Here is a 19,882-nt window from a genome sequence, read left to right on the forward strand (position 1 = left end):
GTGTGTGGGGGCGGCAGTTGTTGTAGCTTGGAATGAGGAGGCTTTGGCAATCTCTTCTTTTTTGGCCACTTCAAATCCTTTGTGGAAAGTGGCTTGGTGTGTGTGTGTGTGTGTGTGTGTGTGTGTGTGTGTGTGTGTGTGTGTGTGTGTGTGTGTGTGTGTGTGTCTGTGTGTGTGTGTGTGTGTGTGTGTGTGTGTCTGTGTGTGTGTGTGTGTGTGTGTGTGTGTGTGTGTGTGTGTAAGCTCAATGGCAGGCAACTGGATAAAGCTGAGGCTACAGCAGTGAGAAGGAAACTCCCAACATTTTCAAAACATACAAGTAAGGCACCAAAAGGTAATGCACCAAACGTTATTACCTAAAAATTCCGTGGCTTCCTTGACTCTTCTGAAATGGTAAACCTATAGTCTCAACTACACAACCTTCCATCTTTATGCTCCAATTTCCGTATTTGTACCTAGTACTTCTACTCTTTGATCTTCTTGAATGCTCTAGTTTGTTGACACTATCATTTTATCCTAGTTTTTCTGCCCATTCTGGATTTATTTCCTTTCCTATTTAGACTAAACCACAGTGGTAATGATTTACCACTTCCATAATGTACTTTTCAGCATCCTTGAATGCCTCAATCCCTTGCCCTTTTTACTTATTCACTCACTTTTAGAAATCTCCAACTCTGGGCTGGTCTAACCATCCACCTCTCTCCTCCTCCTGTGCACTGACTTATAAGTAATAGATGGAGAAAAATCACAAATGTATCATTATTAATTTCAGCTGGGCCCATATTTAGTTCCCTCTCTTAATCCCCTCTGTGACTCTTCCAAAAATTTACCATTCCCTGTAAACACCTTACCATGACCTGTCTCTTGCAGCAGATGGCCGTGCTGCCTACTTTGTGGAGTTTGTCAAGACCCTCAGGATGAATTTCATATTCTTTTCCCTACGAACTTATCTGCACATATCCATCTTTGCCTCCTCCTTTTCTGCTTGGATAGGAATATCCAAGCAAATATTTTGACCCATTTCTAAATTCCCTTCTCCATTATTTAAAAAAATCAACACAAATATTTATGCCTTAGACAAATACTTAGTAAATTCCAGGTACCAGGCTGGGCAATTGGGATCTAGTGACAAATGGAATCCAGCTGCGATAGATGTCTGTTGAATTGTTTAACTGGCACCTCTTTTCTGTGAATTGCACATTCCTCTTTTATTTACTTGGTTACAGTGGGAGCTCCCATTTAACTCCCTGAATGGCTTAGAGTGGGCACCTAAAGCAAGACTGGCAATCAGTCCTTACTGGGACGTTTGTAATTGGGTCTGACCATCAGAATCAGACTGTAAAAGGGTAACGTGAAAGCTGTTGGTAGTGGTCATTTTCTACCATGTGGATTAGGACACAAAGAGAGCCATTCTGCAGCAAGTGCGAAGCTCAGGCAGATTCAGGAAGATGTGCAGAGACAAGAGTCTATCCAAAAGAGAACTGTCTGGTTCTTTAAGGTATTCCAGTCTCGAGTTCATTCACGAGGTCCAGCCACATCCTTCTTCTGAGATTCCAGGGTCCTTCCAATAAAATTTCTTTCTTCTTAAGACAGTATTTTTTTGTTTGGGTTTCTGTCACTTGTAACCAAAAAGCAAGATTCTGTCATTCTTGTTGGACAGCTGGACTGCCTTGTTTTGTGACTGCTGTCTCTCGGGACCCAACCCCCTGTCCTTTGAGGATGGAGGATGGAGAAGCGAAGGTCAGAATGTTGTTTCTTATTTTCAGTCTTCATTAAGGTGTTTTGAGAACAGAACATGCTTAAGTACACCGAAAGCTGTGTGGAAACCACATGGTGAGGGTGCACTCTGTTCTCTGAAGTCCTCTTTGCCTATTGCCAGTTGCCTGAGATTACTGAGGTCAGATAACCATGGGCCTTGCTGAATTACAGCTGCCAAATTATCTACTACACTGTTGCAAAGCTATCAATCATCCCTTTCCTCTCGACTCTTCAACACTTTCCTGTCTATTGGCTTCCTATATCAGCATTTAAATCCACTCCCCTCTTAATAAAACCCATCCCTAACTTCTCTACTCTTTCTTCCTATTGTAAGTATACTCCCTGAGAGAGTTGTTCATGATCAGTGACATGCCATAGAAATCAACTGGCCTTACTTTCTGTGGCAGCAGCCCTAACTAAGGTCATCCATGACCACCTTATCACTAAATTCAACAGATGTTTTTCAAGTCTTACCTTACTTGACTTCTCGGGAGCATGTGACACTATTGACCACTCCTGCGTTCCTGAAACTTTTTTTTTTCCCTTGGCTTCTGTGTTACCACATGCTTCTAAATTTCTTTTTATTTGTCTGCTTATTTCTTTGCAAGGTCCTCTTTTTGTTCTATACTTTGAATATGTTGGTGTTCCTCAGGTTTGGTCCTAGTCCTTAATCCTCTTCTACAGTTCTAAACTTTCCCAGGGCAACCTCAACGACTTTCTTGGCATTACCATATATACCCAGATATAAGACCCCCTCCACCCAACAATCCCTACAATAATCCCTTAGAAAAGAAGGAGTGGCTTTATACTTTGACCTTAAGGAAGTCCTTCATATTATTATAAGATGTTTTCTCAATTATTTTAAACAACAAAATGCTCTTTTGGGGAGATATGTATTAGCATGAAATGTTATCATTAATGTTCATCTGGAAGCCACCTGACAGAACTGGTAAGGAAGGAAACAAAGAAATATAACACATATTTAGAAATTACTTTTAGGGAAACACCTTTATATTGGCAAGGTTGAATGTCCATGTAAAGAAGCCTTTAAAAGTCTCTGTCAGAAGTAATATGATAGATGGATATGATTACAGGAAAAATGATGTAGTGTGATTTGATATGAGGGTCTGGAATAAAATTTGCAGTGAGAACATTGGATAAAGTAAAAAATATAGGTGGAATTAAAGATTATCAGTCCTGGGAAACAATGTTGGAGACTCAAAATGTGACTCTGGTTATGACAAAAACACTACGAAAAGTTTCAACAAGGTTATATTTTAAATTATATTTTATTAGTAAAGTGTGTAAGTATAATTATACATTTATTATTATAAGTAGATCCCTGATTATTTCCTCTATCTTGCTAAAAGTTGATATACTTAAGTTGACTACAAAGTTTTGCTGGGGGGATTTTAATTGGGAAAATGGGGTTTACCTTATATTCAGAGGCACCTTATATTTGGGCATATTGTATAGGCTGGTAACTCTTCTAGAACAGTTCTCTCTGCGGACCTCCAGACCCACATAACAGTATACCGGTATTTCTACTAACACATCCATAGGCACCTCAGATTAAACTTGTCCAAAGTTTAATCATGTTACCTCCCATCTGCTTCTCTTCCTTGTCCCCCTTTCAGTGAATGTCACCACCTTCATTCCACTGCCCAAGCTGAAATCTGAGTCACCATGTCTCCTCTCTCCCCCACACCCCTGTTGTTTCTCTTTCTCTCCTTAAATCTATCTCTTATCTATTCGCTTCTCTTAATCCTCTCTGTTTTATTCAGGCCAACATCATCTCCTGCCCAGAATACTGTTAACAAGATCTGAACTGGTTTTGTTAGTCTTGTCTTCTTTCAACCTTCACTCCTGAAGCAGCCTGAGTGTTCCTTCTAAAATGCAAATCCGGTGTCAATGCCCACCTCGGGGTAGCTAACTCCTGCCAGTCTTCTTGTATTTGGCTCAGTTTAGAGACCAATGCTCCTTCAGTAATTCCTCATGCCTTCCTCCTCCCTCCCTTGCCCCCGCATACGATTTCGTCAGGTTAGATGCTCAGGGTTAGAGTTTTTTATTTGGGGCTGTAGTAGTAGTTTATGTTTTCCCACACTCCATATCTTTCCTTACCATAACAACTCTTCACACTTCTTTGTTATAATTGTTTATCTTTCCTGCTAGACTGGAAACCTTGGCTCTGGCTCACCATCTTGTTATCCTAACACAGGGCCGGACGTGAGATGAAATGAAGGAAGTGCTTTATGAATATTAATGAATGAACCAATAATTTTGTTATACCAGAACCCAGTACAATAGCTGGCGAATAACAGGCTTTCAATAATATTTTTTGAATTAATTGATTATTGTTGAACTAAAGATATGAGATTTTAAGCAACTTGTAACAAGCAAAATTAATATTGTATAGGCTTTGTCTTCTTAGGCTTAATGAGAGACAGCTCTTCAGAACAGGTGGTTTTTGGACGAGAGAGAAATAAAAATTCTTACCTAGTGGAATGTAAAGGGCAAATGTAAAAATGTCAAGTCTGTGTAGAAGAAAATAATGTTCTTGTGACATAGGTAACTCCCAGTTAAAATGTGTGTGACAAGGAAATGTTCTATACTGGGATCTTCTAGTCAGGGGTCTGACTCGCCTTCTTCTTTACTTTGGATACTGGGATTCGGCCAGGGAATCAGCTGCAGAATCTAATTAGTGCCAGCAATTGAACATGGAAATATAGTGCTTCTCTAAAGCTGGTAAATAATCCTTTTACTATAGACAATAGATTCTTACCAAGTTTTATATTCATGAGCTTTATTAGTTTTTCATTTAATTTTTTTTATCAAAGTACACTTAGAATAAACTTCACAAGAATATTTGGTCTAGCTTTTTTCGGCCTGCACTTTGATAACTTATACTAACATACAATGAGCTGTCTGTTTTCTTTGCTCTAAGTTTGTGTACTATTCCTTGAATATGGGGCTCATGTGTTAATTTTAATTTAAAAAGTTTTAATTTCACAAATGGTTTAATATCTTTCATAGATTAAGAGTTTAGACTAAATAAAGGAGAGGTTAATGGTTCCAAATGATTTTTAAAGAAATTGTCGACAGTGTCAGTTACACTGAAACAAGGTGAAGGATCTGAATTCAATGTGTGCCTGGGTTACTTTACTGTCTTACTGTTGAATTGATATAATCAGTTAGGGTGAGTCTTTTATTTGGGGCTGTAGTAGTAGTTTATGAGAATGAGTTTGATTAAAACTGATTTAATCACAACTCAGAAATATATAATTTGGTCACCCTATTTTACGAAAGTAAGTTTTTTAATTTAATCTTGATGTAAAAAGTGGGCTGAGAAATTAATGAGACAGTTCACAAAAGTAATTCATGAAAATGAATCTGATTATTAGCTACAATTCATATATTTTTCAAACTTGGAGGTAAGTGTAAGCCTCATTTTAGAAGTCATATTATACATGTTATGGTTTTAATGTAATGAAACATTTTCCAGACTTAGAAAAGATATCCCAAAATTAACATTTGCTAGGCAATTTATAGTTTCTAAAGAGCTTTTCTCATTAATTATCTCAGAAAACTGAATAATGATGTGATTATTAAAGGTTAATTAAGCAAATACTTGTGAAGTAATTGGGAGGTAATCTAGTTCCAATTTAACAGGTCAATCAAGGTATTTAGGAAATATTTTTGCTGGTTAACAGCGCTAACCAAAACAAAAAGATAGTTGAATTGTTTCCTTAGTGGAAAACAATAAGCGTGTGTTTGCTGTTTTAAGAGCCAATTGTTTCAAAGACCTGGGATGAGGGTTCCTCATTCCATCTTTTTGTTGATTCAAGAGGTTTTATGAGAATTCTGAGCTCTTCCCTTCCAATGATAATGCATGCATGCCTTCTATTGCTTATTTTGGCACGTTAGTATAAAAGAAAATATCTGAAGAAAGTAATTACGAGAAGGCACAGAGGGATGTGGACGTCAAGAGAAATAGCCATCTTCTTGTGGGAAGCAACACTGTTTGGTTATTGACTATGCAGAACAGTGAGCAAAATCCCAACTCATTAACAAGTAAACATTCGCTCTCCAAGTGGATGACCACACAAAGAAATTTTCTTAAAAATATTTTCCATGGGTGTAGCTTTTAAAATTATCAGTATTCTCATCATCCGTGTGCCTACAAACTGCTTTCCTCTAACTTTGGGGAGCCTGAATGCTGCCTCACGATTACAAGTGGTTTAAAACCACATCCCTCCTGCTCCCGGTTTACCGGCGAAAGACGTGATTTCCAGGTACTATAAAGCCAAGTGCCCCGCCAACGCACAGGGGAGGGGGTATGACCTGCAGCCGGGGGATCGCCCCGCGGGAGTCACGGGGCTCGGCCCGGGCCGCCGCACGGGCTGCAGGAGCGGACACCGGGCACCTTTGTGCCGTTTCCCTGGACCGGCGCCGAGCGACGCGGGTGGGGGCGCGGGTCCCGGGGTCCGGACGGGCCCGGGCACTGTCCGCGGGAAGCGCGCGGCGAGGGCGGCCCGGCCTGGAAGCGGGAGGTCAGCGGCGGCCGGCGGGCCCCCTCCCACGGGAGCCGCGCCAGGTCCCAGCAAGAGCCGGGCGGGATCGCTATTGTTTTTGGCGAGCACATAAATGCCCGCGCCGACCCTCTGCGCGCCCAGGTTTCCTCCCGAAGGCCATTCGGTTTCCTCCGAGGCCCTATATAGAGGCCGCGAGCCCAGGCTGAAGAGGTGCGCGCCCGCTCCGGCCTCCGGGACAAGCCTGGGCTCGGAGCGCCTCTCGCCCTCGGGTCCCTGGGCCGGAGGCGGCCGGGGAGGTGAGACGGGGGAAATCTCTCCCTGGGGCCAGCAGCGCGGGGGCGAGCGGCTGCGGCGAGCCGGGGGACGCGAAGAGGAGGAGGATCGCTTCTCCGGGGTTTCCCTGACGCCAGCAGCAGCGCCCGGCGCGCGCGCCCCGCGCCCGTCCGCGGCTCCGGGGACGAGGGGGAGGGGACCGGGCCCGTCGCCGCGGCCCGCGAGGCGGCAGCCGGGATTGGAGCGGGGGCGGGCCGGCGCGGAGCCCGAGGGGTGCGGGCGAGGGAGGCGCGCGCCTGCGCGTGCGCGGGGGGTGCGCGCCCTGGGCCTCCGCTCGCCACCCCCGCCGCCCGCGTTCTCCGCCCCCTCGCGCTCGCGTGTGGAGCCGGAGTCGGCGGCGGGTGGCGGCGCCTGGAACCTGGAGACCGACTCCCCCCCCCGCCGCCCCGGAATGTACTGACTCCCCCCGTCTCTGCTCTCCTCCCCTCTCCGTCCCCCTGCAGGAGGGAGGCGCCCCCCGAGCCTCCCCTCCCGCGAGAGGAGCCGCGCGGGCCGGGCCGGGCCGGAGCAGCGGCGCCGGCGGCCGCGGGAGCCGAGCCTGCAGCGAGGGGCCGGCTGAGGCGCGCGGCAGGGAAGGACGCGAGGGCTCCGCGGCTCTGCCGCCGCGGCTCGCGGGGAAGAGATGGCGGCGGAGCGGGGAGCCCGGCGACTCCGCGGCACCTCCTCCTTCTGGCTCTGCTGCCTGCTGCTGCTCGGGCGCCGGGCGCCGGGCGCCGTGGCCGCCAAGAGCGGCTCTCCGCCGCAGTCCCCAGGTAAGCGGCGCCGCGGGGGCGCTGGCCGGGGCGTCGCGGGGTGGGGGCGGGGGCGCGGCCCCGGCCCCGGCCCCGGCGGCGGCGGCTGCAGTGTTTTTGTTTAGGGTCCAGGAGGAAACGTGCAGGAACTTCTTTGCCTGGGCTCCGGTTGCCAAAGAGAAAGGCGGTCGCGCAGGGTGGGGATGGAGTAGGCGGGCGGGGGGCGCGGCCGGGGGAGGGGTGGCCGCGGGGGCGCGGCGGGGGCTCCGGGGTCCAGTTCTGCGCTTTGTACCCGGAGGCAGGTTCACCCCTCTCCTCCCTCCCCTCCCCCAGGCTCATCCCACTTGTAAGAGTGGGACATTCTTGTGCTCACACAAGCACCAGTAGAGGCCACTACACACCTCATTAAATAAACAATCGCACGGCCAATTCATTAATTTTCAGGAAAGGAAGGGGGAGGGGGGCTTGAACCCCACCTTCCCTGGCCACGGGTTTCCCAGTTGAAGTCCCAGGGAAGCGCTGGCTGCCGGCGAGGGACTTCGCTTGCTCGGATTTGTAGCCCCGAGGCTGCAGAAGAGAGGGGGTGTCAGCGGGGCCACGATTGGCCTCTCACAACCAGTGGTGTTGACTTAACGATGGGGGCGCCTTGGAGAACAGCTCCACATGATTCTGTCTGGCAGTGTTTCCGTTACGAAATGCCTCTTCTTTCCTGGGGATTACAACTATATTTGCAGCCTGTTAACCGCTCTTAAGATAGGGAATTGTCTAAGCATCGCGTATTAAGTACTTTGTGTTGTTGCCAAGTGGCAATATAAATATATTTAGCGTGAAAAGCCATTTTCGGGTGTTTTCTTTTATTATCACAGATTATTGAAATCACCTGTATTTCTATCTATTTAAGGAGACCAATGAACAAAACGTCTATCTTTCCCCTAAGACTTTATGGTGTTAGTTGAGGTCCAAATTAGCGTGTCATGTGTTTAATTTTTTTGACCAAGCTGGTGGTAAACTTGACAAAATTTTCACCTCCTTGACTGAAATCTGAAATTTTTGCATTTGAAAGTCATCTACACAGGTACATTGGCAGCTTCTAATTGCTGAACTATACTTGTGTTTCCCTGATTTTTAGTAAATAACATTTAAAATGACATTAACTTGACTGATAAACTTTCTGTTAGTTTTCTTGCAGGGTATATATATATAGCTCATAGCTTTTGCCAATGTTAGAAGGGCTTTGAACATAAATACCAATGGGTATTACCCAACAGCAATATAAACAATAGTGTTTTAGTCTCAAACTTGCACTTGCACATGCAGCCTCCACATGGTTTAGAATTCACTTTGTGGGCCAGGAATGTAGGTAATTGATCCAACCCTTTCTGTTCTTGTGGATTGGCAAGAGAGATGTAACTATTTTGGAAGACAAGTTCCTTCTTACTCGTTATATGTAAAATGTAATATGTAGGTCATATGTGTGTTTTAGGTAACTGGTGGAGTTTCTGTTCAGAATTTTGTCGGTAATTTTGTTAAGTAAATGAAGTGCTTTTAATTTTACCAGGTTAATAAAGATAAGCAGTCTCTTAGGAAGTGGTTGTGACATCGTTTTCAATATTGATTCACTGGGACAGGCTTTTATTTTATGCTGATGAGATTCAGGCATTTCTCAAATGTAAGCTCTGCCTTCATGGAGCTTACAGTGTGGTGTGTGGGTAGGAAAGAGCCATTCAGCTGCTAATTATATAATTTAATTGTGATAAGCACCATAAAGGAGAAGAGTAGGTTTTGAAAAAGTGTATACTGCAGGGACCTAGTCCAGTCTGGGTGTCAAGATGTCTTGGAAGTGAGATCTGAGTGGTGAGCAGGAGTGGAGTTGTGGGGGCACACAGCTAGTCAGCGGTATAGTGGGGTCTAGAATACAGGTCTTCTGATGCTCCGTCCAGAGTGTTTTCCACAAACCATCCTGCCTCTTCACCGAAGCAAAGGGTAACTGCACTAGGAGGGGCTGGGCAGTTGTCATAAGCTACAGAGAGACCAAGGGAATTGAGAATTGAGTAAGCAGCAACTGGAACAAGCTGTCTGTAAATCAGATGTCATTTGTCAGTGGTTTTAATTTTGTTTTTGTAGAGGGGTGGATGCGAATATTTTTGTAGGGGATTATAGTGCATAGATGATAGGGGAATGGAGATAGTTGGTAGTAGAAGGAGAAAAATAGGGTGTGGGACAGCAAGATCAGTGGGGTGGTTTTCCAAAAACTTAATGTTGATATATACATGAGGAGGTGAAGGAAGAAAGGAGAGGGAAGGAGAGGTGATAGGAAATGGTCAGCAGTGGCGAAGGTTAGAAATGACTAGGCACACAGTCTGGTTTTAGGAAGGAAGGAAGGGCAAATTTCTGAAAAGATATGTAGGGACCTAGGGAAAGATGACAATAGAGCAGCCTATGCAATGCACATCTTCTCTAATCAGAGTGAAGGGGTAAAGAAATGGCATTGGGGTGCAGTTGGGCTGCAAGAATGGAGAAAGTTAGGAAGAAAATGTTGAGAGCTCAACTGAAATTAGTTTGAATTTGAAGTAGACTAAATCAGCTATTTCCACACTTTGTCCAGCAGCTCTGAATATCCCAGAGCAGAAATTAGTGAAGAGTTCTCATCTAGTCTTGGTTGTTTATGAGTTACATGAAATACGTAGAAATTAATTCTTGAATTTTTATTAGAATAATCAAATATCCCCATTCATTAGATTGCCAGAGAGTATTGATGGAATGCCATGGTGTTGAGGCTAGCCTTGATCTAGACAGTGGATCTACAGTAGAGGTGTTCTGTAGAGGTCAGGTAGCTACATTTCTCATTTAAGCTAAGAGATCCTCTGGTCAATATCCTGCCAATAGATGACCACCTGCCAGAATCCCTTACTTGATGATGTGGTTGATTTTGTCACACAGTAGTCCATTCCTGTTTAGATTAACTTCTGTTAGTAAACTTTACATTGTGCAGTACACTTAACTTTAATTTTCACTTTACCCACCCTTCTCGAATTTTTTTCTCTTCTCTTTTTTCAGTATTACCCTATCGCCTAATTCATTTTTCACTTCTCTGATCAGTTCTTCATTTATTTTCAGGTTTTCATTTCACCCCTCCCATTAGAAGTCAATATCTAAGGCTGATCCCATTCTGTGTACTCTGCTTGTCTTCAGTTGCTACGTGTAAGCTAATGACCGTTGTAGTCCACTCGTCTTCACACACTACTCAGTACCTTCACTGAACAGGCACCTGTATTTACACAGGACCAAAGGTGAACTCGTCTTTGTTCCTCTTCCCTCCTGCTTCCCTTATTCCTTTTCTTCAGAGCAGTAACAAACCAGTTCCTGGCCAGGACTCTCAGCAGTGTTTGAGTCATTGCATGGGCTTGTCTTCCTGTTCTGCCTTTCTTGGGTATCACTGTGGACCACCTGGCCAAGCACCGTTCATTTCAAAGGTCCTACCGGACCCTCCCCTTTCCCTCATTCCTATAACCAATAATTGGTTGATTTTAATCTAGGTATTTTTAAAATCTGAATCTGTATCTTTTCATCATTATCCCCACCCAAACTAACAGTAGTGGCTCTGTAATTAATTCCTTTATCTCCACTGTTAGAAATTTCTCCCCTGGAAATCAGTTTTCCTGCCAGAATGAGCTTTCCTATATATGTTTTTCTGAGCATGCCATCTTCCTACTTAAAATCTCTTATTAGTGTTCTGTAGTTTGGAGATTGTGAGACCCTTTCTGTTCTTTACCAATGACCTCTCTCACCCCAATTTCAAGCCTTATCCCTTGGCACCTCTAATATGTACCTGGTGTTCCACCACTGCAGATTTACTGCAGAGCTTCATGTCTCCATGCCTCTGCACACTGTTCTCCCTTAATGTCACTTCCCACCTTGTCCGTTCTGAAATTCCAACTCATGTATTCAGTGAACTTTTCTCTTCCAGCCCCCTGCCCCAAAGAGAGAGTCATCATTCTCTGTGTTCCCATAGCTTTATGAGCACTTTTAATCTTGTCTCCTCGACTAGTCTGAACCTCTGAGGACTGGGATTTATTCACCTTTGTATATCTAGCATAGCACAAGCATCTGGCACAGAATAGATAACCAGTAAATGTTTGTTGAGTGACTGTTGAATTCCCTTTGTTTTTACCCACCTGGGCCAAACAGCAAAAGTCTGACTCTTACATGATGGTCCTTCATGTGTCTGATAACAAAATTTGTGTTGTGTGTGTGTGCTGGCCTCCCCTCCTCCTCCTTTCTAAATTAATTACCCTTAAGTCTTTCAACAATTCTTCACATTACTTAGTTTTCGGACCCTTTGTGAATTCGGTTATCCTTCTCTGGATATGCTACCATTTTAATGTTTATTAGTTTTGTCTTCTTTGGAAAGATCAGTGCTCTTGCTGAGCCTTCCGTGAACAGTTGCTAATGCCCTGCTCTGCCTGCTTAACAGGATGACGTACAAGAGTTCATAGGTTTCCAGGATGAATGCTCCAAGAGCGCATAAGAAATGTGACTCTTCTTAGTAAACTGTATGAAAATTAATATGTGATGTGGAATAATGAAAAAAGACATGTGATATAGAGGCAGAGGATTTGAGATATGACCCGTGGTCCTATAGCTTCTCATATCTATTGGGGGCTATTGGTAGGCAAGACTAATATCTTGCTTACCAAATTGAATTGTTGGAAGAATGAAATGTAAAATTGCTTATGGACTGTGAAGTACTGTATCTGTGTAGAATAGTTTTAATGTTGTTTTATGACTTTAAAACTATACTAAAGTTAAATTTTTTGAAAGTGTAGATTTTTTTTTTCTGTTGGCCTAATTGATCATTGTTGGTTTCTTTGAGTTTTCTCTCTGCTAATAAACAATGTTGGGGTAACATTAGTCTCATTGGGGGAATATGGAGTCTTTTCCCAAGCACTTTACCTTATTTTAGTGATTTCTGTGTGGTTGGGAGGGATTTGCCATGTCACTGGTAGATGTTTTGGCTTTTAGATAAAAGTGCCTCAATGATAGAGGAGTAGTCAGAGGAAATGACTGCAGGTAAGATCACCCTGAGTGAAGAGTTAAATGAGGTGACGGAAGTCTTGTGTTTACGATTTAAAAATTTTGATTTTGTCACGGAATACAAGGCAGAGAAAGATATTAAAATATAACCCAAATTTTGGATTCATTTAGAGTGAAAATAATTTTTTGATTAAAATTTTTGGAAATAGAGACAAAAAGTCGTTTAGACCCACTGATATAATTTTGAATTGTTTCTTTCTAGTCACTGTCAATATGGCACATCATTGTACATTGTAATGGTATATGTACAATTTTATATGTAGGTGTTTTCCCTTAACATTATGCCACATTATCTTTAAATCATTTTATTAAAAAAATTTATTAAAAATACTTCAAACACACATTTATTTGAAGTAAATATAGAAGTACATAAGGAAAAAGTTTTCACTTCTATCAACAAATTCCTTTTTTACCCATAAATAACCACTTTTAATACCCCCCGTATTTACATGTGTGTATAGTTTTATTTTTTTACACATAAGCAATATCATACCACCTATTGTTTTTCAACTTGCTTTTTTCACTTAACAAAGCCTTGAAGATCTTTCCATGCCAGTACATATAGATTTTCTTACAACTATTATTTTAATGTCTGCATAATATTCCAGTGAATGAATATAATAGTGGCCAATAAAAGTAGTATTTATTGAACACTCACTGATCTCCAGGCACTGTGCCATGCTCTTTTACATGTATTTAATCTTTTCTACAACCCTGTGAGGAATATGATAATATCCCCCTGTTCTACAGATGAGGTAACTGAGTCTCAAATATGTGATTTGCCAAAAGTCTCACAGCTCTCATGTGGAAAAATTGGCATTCAGATTCAGGCCTTTTCAACTCCGAAGTCTGTGTTCTTTATTATACTGCATACCACTAATTATTTATTCTTCTGGCATGGATGTTGAAGTTGTTTTCAATATTTTGCTGTAATAAAGAATGCTGTTAAGTCCAGATATAAACCCACGCATACATGGTCAATTAATATACAATAAAGGAGCCATGAAAATACAATAGGGAAAAGATAGCCTCTTCAATAACTGGTGCTGGGAAAACTGGACAGCTACATGCAAGAGAATACAACTGGGTTACTGTCTAACTCTATACACAAAAGTAAACTCGAAATGGACCAAAAAATGGATGGAAAATATCTTATCTAAATATAAGACACAAACTGATAAAACTCTTAGAAGAAAACAGGCAGAAATCTCCTGAATATAAGTATGAGCAGTTTTTTTCCTGGATGCATCTTGGGGAAGGGAAACAAAATAAAAAATGAGTAAGTGGGACTACATCAAACTAAAAAGCTTCTGTACAACAAAGGACACCATCAGAACAAAAAGGCAACCTGCAGTATGGGAGAATATTTTAGTAAATGATTCACCTGATAAGGAGTTAACATCCAAAATATATAAAGAACTCATATGCCTCAACACCCCAAACACAAATAACCCAATTAAAAAATGGGTGGAGGACCTGAAGAGATATTTTTTCAAAGAAGTAATACAGATGGCCAACAGGCACATGGTAAGATTCTCCTCATCATTAATCATCAGACAAATTCAGATCAAAACCACAATGAGATACCACCTCATACTAGTTAGAATGGCCACTGTCCAAAATATAAGAAATAACAAGTGCTGACAAGGATGTGGAGAAAAGGGAACCCTCCAAACTGTTGGTGGGAATGTAAATTAGTGCAGCCACTATGGAAAGTAGTATGGTGTTCCTCAAAAAACTAAAATTAGAACTATATGACCCAATAATCCCACACCTAGGAATTTACTCAAAGAAAACAAAATTCCCAATTCAAGAAGATATGTGTATCCCTATGTTTATTGCTGCATTATGTACAATAGCCAAGATACAGAAGCAACCTAAGTGTCCACCAATAGATGAATGGATAGAGAAGATGTGGTACATATACACAATGGAATATTATTCAGTCATCAAAAGAAAAGAAATCCTGACATTTGTAACAACATGGATGGACCTAGAGGGTAATATGCTAAGTGAAATAAGCCAGGTGGAGAAAGACAAATACCATATGATTTCACTTATTTGTGGAATATAAAAGCAAAACAACAAAATGAATAAAATAGCAGTATACTCATAGATACTGAGAAGTGACTGGTGGTTACCATGGGGGAGGGGTTGTGATGGGTGAAGGGGGAGGGGAATAAAGGGGCACAAATATTCTCAATCATAATGTGAGTTCGTCACAGGGAGGGTAATACAGCATGGAGACTATAGCCAATGATTCTGTAATGTCTATGTTGACAGATAGTAACTGCAATAGTTGGGATGAGGATTTGATAATGTGGATAACTGGTGAACCATTGTGTTGTAAACTTGAAACTAATATGATTGTATGTCAACTATATTTCAATAATAAAAAAGAATGCTGTTTTGAACATCTTCCTGCATACGGTTTTTCCCTTCTTACTTTGGATTCTCATGTATGGGACTGTTGGTGAAAAGATAACTTGGTGTGTGCAAATGGGAGTAAGAATTTTCCATTTATTGTGGAAGAATGTTGTCATTAAGAGTAACATCACTGACTAGTACTTTAATAACATTTCCAAGATATTTTCACCTTTGTGAACTTCGAGTACTTAAGGCCATTATTTCAAAATGTAGGTCACATAGTGTCTGTTTCATCTGTTACTGCAAGGGTTAATTAATTACCTAATTAATAGGTAATCTCAGGTCCCTTCTACCTCCAAGTTTACAGAAGTCTACAAAATTGAGTAGTGGCTTTATTCTATTCAGTTCTTGTGTCTGAACACTGATCATTTCTTAGACACAAGAATTACTTCTTGTCATTCTCTAAAGCCGAAGTTACTGTGCATTTTTTTTTTCTGTGAAGTTGGATATGATTGGTGAAATCTTCTAAGTTGCTTGTAAATGATTGTGTATGATTTTATTTTGTATGTATAAAAGTAGCTTTAGATCTGATTTGAAGAAATAAAGTTCAGCATTAAGCAGTTGTGAGCTATTTTAAGTTGCAGTGTTACTTGATACATTACATGCTTACTCTTAGGCTTGTAAGGGAGGTAAAGTAAATTGACTAGGTTACAGATCTGGCTGAAATGAACAGGTTTTGATTCCCTTTTTGACTCCTTGTGTAAAGAAAGGGGAGAGAGAGGTAGTGGATATGTATATGTTCTACTTCACTGAAATCAGTACTTGAATTCTTCTTGATAAGTTAGCAGTTGAGCAATCTCAAAGTCAGATATTTGCTTTTCCTCTTGAACCATGAGAAATAATCTGCTTTAAAGTTGTATAAAAAGAATTTTAAAACTTATTTTTCTAACCACTTGGATAGTTCTTCAGTCAAAACTAAAAATTTAGGTAATTTTGGATAGTTACAAAGATGTTATCTTCTTGGGCTAGTTATGCACAAAGCTATATACTATGGAAATACTAAGATGACATATTTTATATTCTTAGGAATCCTTGATGTAAATAGTAGAGGTAAGACATGTCTGTAGATAATAGGTAACTTGATTTGGAGGGAGAAAGTGTCATAGCTGTAGGTGGAAAAACAAAGTTTGGAGTCATTGTGTTACCATTAACCAAGTAATAGTGCTGCTTTTTCTCATAATTTTGGTTCTATATCTTTAGAAGAGTCCTAACTTAGTTTTATAAAGTTGTAGACTAGAATTCTCAGAGGGATTATTTTTCATTTCCTCTAAGTGAAATGATTACTGGGATGTTTGAATATGTGAGAATGCTAATAACGGAGCCATCTGTGGATGCAGCTACTTCCATATCTTCAGGAAATCTGGAGATTGATTGTACTGGTTTTCAGGATTTATTTTTGGTCAGTAAAAGCCAGTAAAACTTACTGAGGAGTCCTGAGCAGAGTGAATTTTTAAAATGATACTACATGGAAACTCGATACAGAATATTTGTTTTTCAGTTTCAGAGTTAGTGAGTAAAAATACTAAGATAAATCTTCATAAGGTTTAGTGAAGATAATGTTATAATTTACAATTTCAGGGTTAGAATAACATTGTAAGTTTTATTTGTAACTTTCTATTTATAGCTTAACTTTTAAGGTAACAAGTAAAATTTGAGGATCTTTTTGGTTAATTCTTGGAAGCTTTTGAAGTTTCAGGTGGTGTTTTTAGTTTTTTAAAATTTACATAGTGTTACGTATAGAAGGGATTAGGTGTAAACTTTTCTTATGGTGATAACACTCGCTTACATTGGACCCAACCATTATGCAACCCTCACCTTCAGAAAAAAACTGGAGACTAGGGAATAAGAGAATCAAAGGCCTATGCATCAAAGTAAGTTTGTTTCTCAGAGTCCCAAAGGCCCTTGTTTAGAGCCTGTTTACCTTTCATTCATTTGCAGTTCTTACAAACTGCATTTGATTTCCAAGCCCATGGTTGATCTGAAAAGGGTGTTATCTTGGGAGTGCCCCCTAACAACAGCACGTTGTGAACTTTGTAAGAAAAAGATTTAAAATAAACATAGGAACACAAAGATCTTCCCTTAGACAGAAATAATTGTCTCAGCCAGGTTGAGGAAAGCGTCTTTCCCTCTCTATCACTGCTAAGGAACATTGCCTACCCCTGGCCCTTTCTTTTAGATACAGCTTTTGCCTGGGAGATACATCCACCCTCAGAAATCTCTGGAGTCTCATCTCATTTCAAAATTAGTTTGGGTCCAGGCTGACACCTGAGGTGGGAGAAAAGGAATTGTAAATAAAAGGGGGGTGAGGTGACAGGGTGGGGTTCCTTTTCTGCTGGTCCCTACCCCTCCAGCCATGGAATTTATCTGTATTGTATTAGCAGTATCTTTAATCCTGATTGCTAAAATATGTATATGAATTTTAAATTTTGGGGTAAAGTTAATTGATTTGACTTTTTTAAAAATTAAAAAATATCGTAACATTTCTAACAGTATGCAAAATAAAGAATGATACCATCTCTCCCCAGAGATAATCACTTTTAATAGCTGTGGACTTTCTGTTTTTATAGGTACAATTAAATATTTAAAAATATATAATGCATGTAAGATAAATTCTAGCCGAAATAAGCAGATGACGAGAGGCAGCAAAGGGCCAGGCAGTTTATTTGAGCGCAATTCCCGGGCGAGGTTCACCAGTCTGAAACACAGGCTGGGGAAGTTCGCGCCCAGGAGTTTTTAAGAGAACAGGGAAGGGAGGGGGAAGTGGGCCACACTAGAGGGTATGTGGGGAACTTTTTTATTGGCTCAGGGTCGGGTGATGGACAGCCAGAGGTCTCCTCCTTCCGGATGGAGGGGGTCTGCATCCGGGGTTTGTCTGCTCGTCAGGGGACTGGAATCCCGGAAGAGCTGTCCATTCCTTCCTTATATGGCACAGAGCTATTTGGTGCTGTCTTTGTTCCGTTTGCACTATCCTAGCTTTGGTCCCTCCAGTGCTTCCAGCCTTACAATACATATATAACAAAACTTAACAAGTTGGGTAGTGCTGTGTATACTGTTTTCCAATTTGTTTTAGGCCATCTTTCCATGTGGGTGCATATAAATTTATCATAGCTGTTTTGATAGCCAATATGGAATTTTATAGATGTATCATAATTTAATGAATTCCCTTTTGATGCTCTCAAAGTTTTTATTGCAAACATATGCAGTGAACCCACTTTTGCATATGTCTTGGTGCACATACTCGAGTATGCCATAGAATAAGTCGGTAGATATGGAATTGTAGGGTAAAAGAGCATGTGTAGTAAAAATAAGAGCATGTGTATTTTGATAGTTATTTCCAAATTGTTCTCCAAAAAGCTGATTTACTCTCCTCTATCAACAGCAAATGAGAGTGCCTGTTGCCACCCTTGCTAAAATACTATTTTCAGACTTCTTAGTTTTTGCCAGTTTCTTAGATGAAAAAGCGTATTTTGTTCTATTTTATATTTTAAAATTTTATTAATGGAGCTGAGCATCTTTTCAGATTTTTATTGATGGTTTATATTGTTGAGAATTATCTTTTCATGGCTTTTGTTCATACTCCTATATCCTTTCTTGAACCAATGGTTCATTTATAAATATAAATTAAGCAATACATAAGAATAGGAACAATTAAAAATTTTATAACTGACAAAAAGCTCCCATGGGTGCTTGTGGTTTTTAACATAATAAGAAGTGAACTGAGTAATCTAGTCAGTCTGCTTATCTGACTTCTGCTAACCACTGCTTATGTTTACTTGATGTAGGTAGGTTCATAAGCTTTCAAAGTGTTCTATTTTGAAGGAAAAAAGTTAAATATTCATTGATTTGAGTGAAAAAAAATGAATTGAAACAGATGCTATTACTTCATTTAAGAAAGGATGAGCAATTTTGGTTTAGAGTAAGTTCATTTAATCAAATACTTGAATGGTAGTTTGACTCAAATGGTACTGAGGTGGTTTAAAGTGGAAAATGGATTAAGAAAGCAGCAAGGGAGACAAGTTTGAAGGACAGGATATGATTTGTAGTTTGGATACCTTGAGCTGGGGATGCCAGCAGAACATTTCTGTTAAAAGTATTACAGAGTTAGGCTCAGATGAGAGGTCTGTCTGGTTCAAGAATTATCTGATACGGGTGATAGTTCAAATCGTGAGACTAGATCATATCAGTGAGGAAGGGAAAAGAAAACTTACGGCAGACTTGAATGTACACCCCTGGTTGGGTATCCAAAGGAAGGGAATATTGCTCTGCAGAAGTAAGTACCTAGAATCAGAGCTATGTAAAATAATAAATTTCATTTCACCCATGGATATCTTACTCAGAAACATCTGTATGAATAAATGGGATAGTGCTAAAGTGATGTTCTTTTCCCTTACCTCTGTATGTAAGGCTTAGACCGTAGAATCTACAGCCCTGGTTTAGAGTGCTGGGCATGGCGAGAGGAGGCTTACAAAGAGGATTCTGAACAATTTTTTTACGTCAAATAACATCTGTAATGACTTACCACTCTACTGGGCTAAACAATGAATGAGTTAATGTATGTCCATGCTTAGAGCCTGGATTATCTTAGTCACTCATTTAAAGTAAACTGTCATTATTAGTATTATTGTAAACTGAATGGAGAGTCTAACTAAAATGAAAATTAGATAACGCTTAGATAACTTGGTTTATATTTTTATCTGATGGCTATATATAATTGGATTGTTAAATGAGTGAGCTTATGGTGAGAAAGATAAAGGTTTGTTTAGTTTGGAGTATATGAGTAAGTTTCTTAGAAGATGTAGGACCATAAGCTGGTTTTGAAGGTGTGAGTAAATTTTAAGATGAGCAGGGTTTTTTTTTTTTGAGAATAAAGTGAGCAATATGAGTTGAGGCAGAGTAAACACAAAAGCAGCAGAAATGTTCGTGATCAGTAAACCATTTCTGAAAGGTTCTTTTTTTATTCTGAAGTTATCATTTGTTATGAAGTGGAGAGATGATTATTAAATGATG

General features: G+C 40.7%; 1 protein-coding gene across 12 annotated transcripts in view; it reads left to right on the forward strand.

Annotated features, from left to right (window-relative positions):
* The first annotated feature begins 7,069 nt into the window (after positions 1–7,069).
* Positions 7,070–19,882, forward strand: part of NEO1 (neogenin 1) — a 248,829-nt gene continuing 236,016 nt past the window's right edge. For 2 of the 12 annotated variants that reach the window (XM_073212151.1, XM_037010124.2), the window contains exon 1: positions 7,079–7,375. In XM_073212151.1, the coding sequence (XP_073068252.1) occupies positions 7,246–7,375 (130 nt within the window). In that variant the 5' untranslated portion in view covers positions 7,079–7,245. Of the gene's footprint in view, positions 7,376–19,882 lie in introns of all 12 variants that reach the window. The other 10 variants (XM_073212148.1, XM_073212149.1, XM_073212154.1 and 7 more) reach the window with 7 other exon arrangements.

Source organism: Manis javanica, chromosome 8 (genome assembly GCF_040802235.1).
Source record: "Manis javanica isolate MJ-LG chromosome 8, MJ_LKY, whole genome shotgun sequence".
Lineage (NCBI taxonomy): Eukaryota > Metazoa > Chordata > Mammalia > Pholidota > Manidae > Manis > Manis javanica.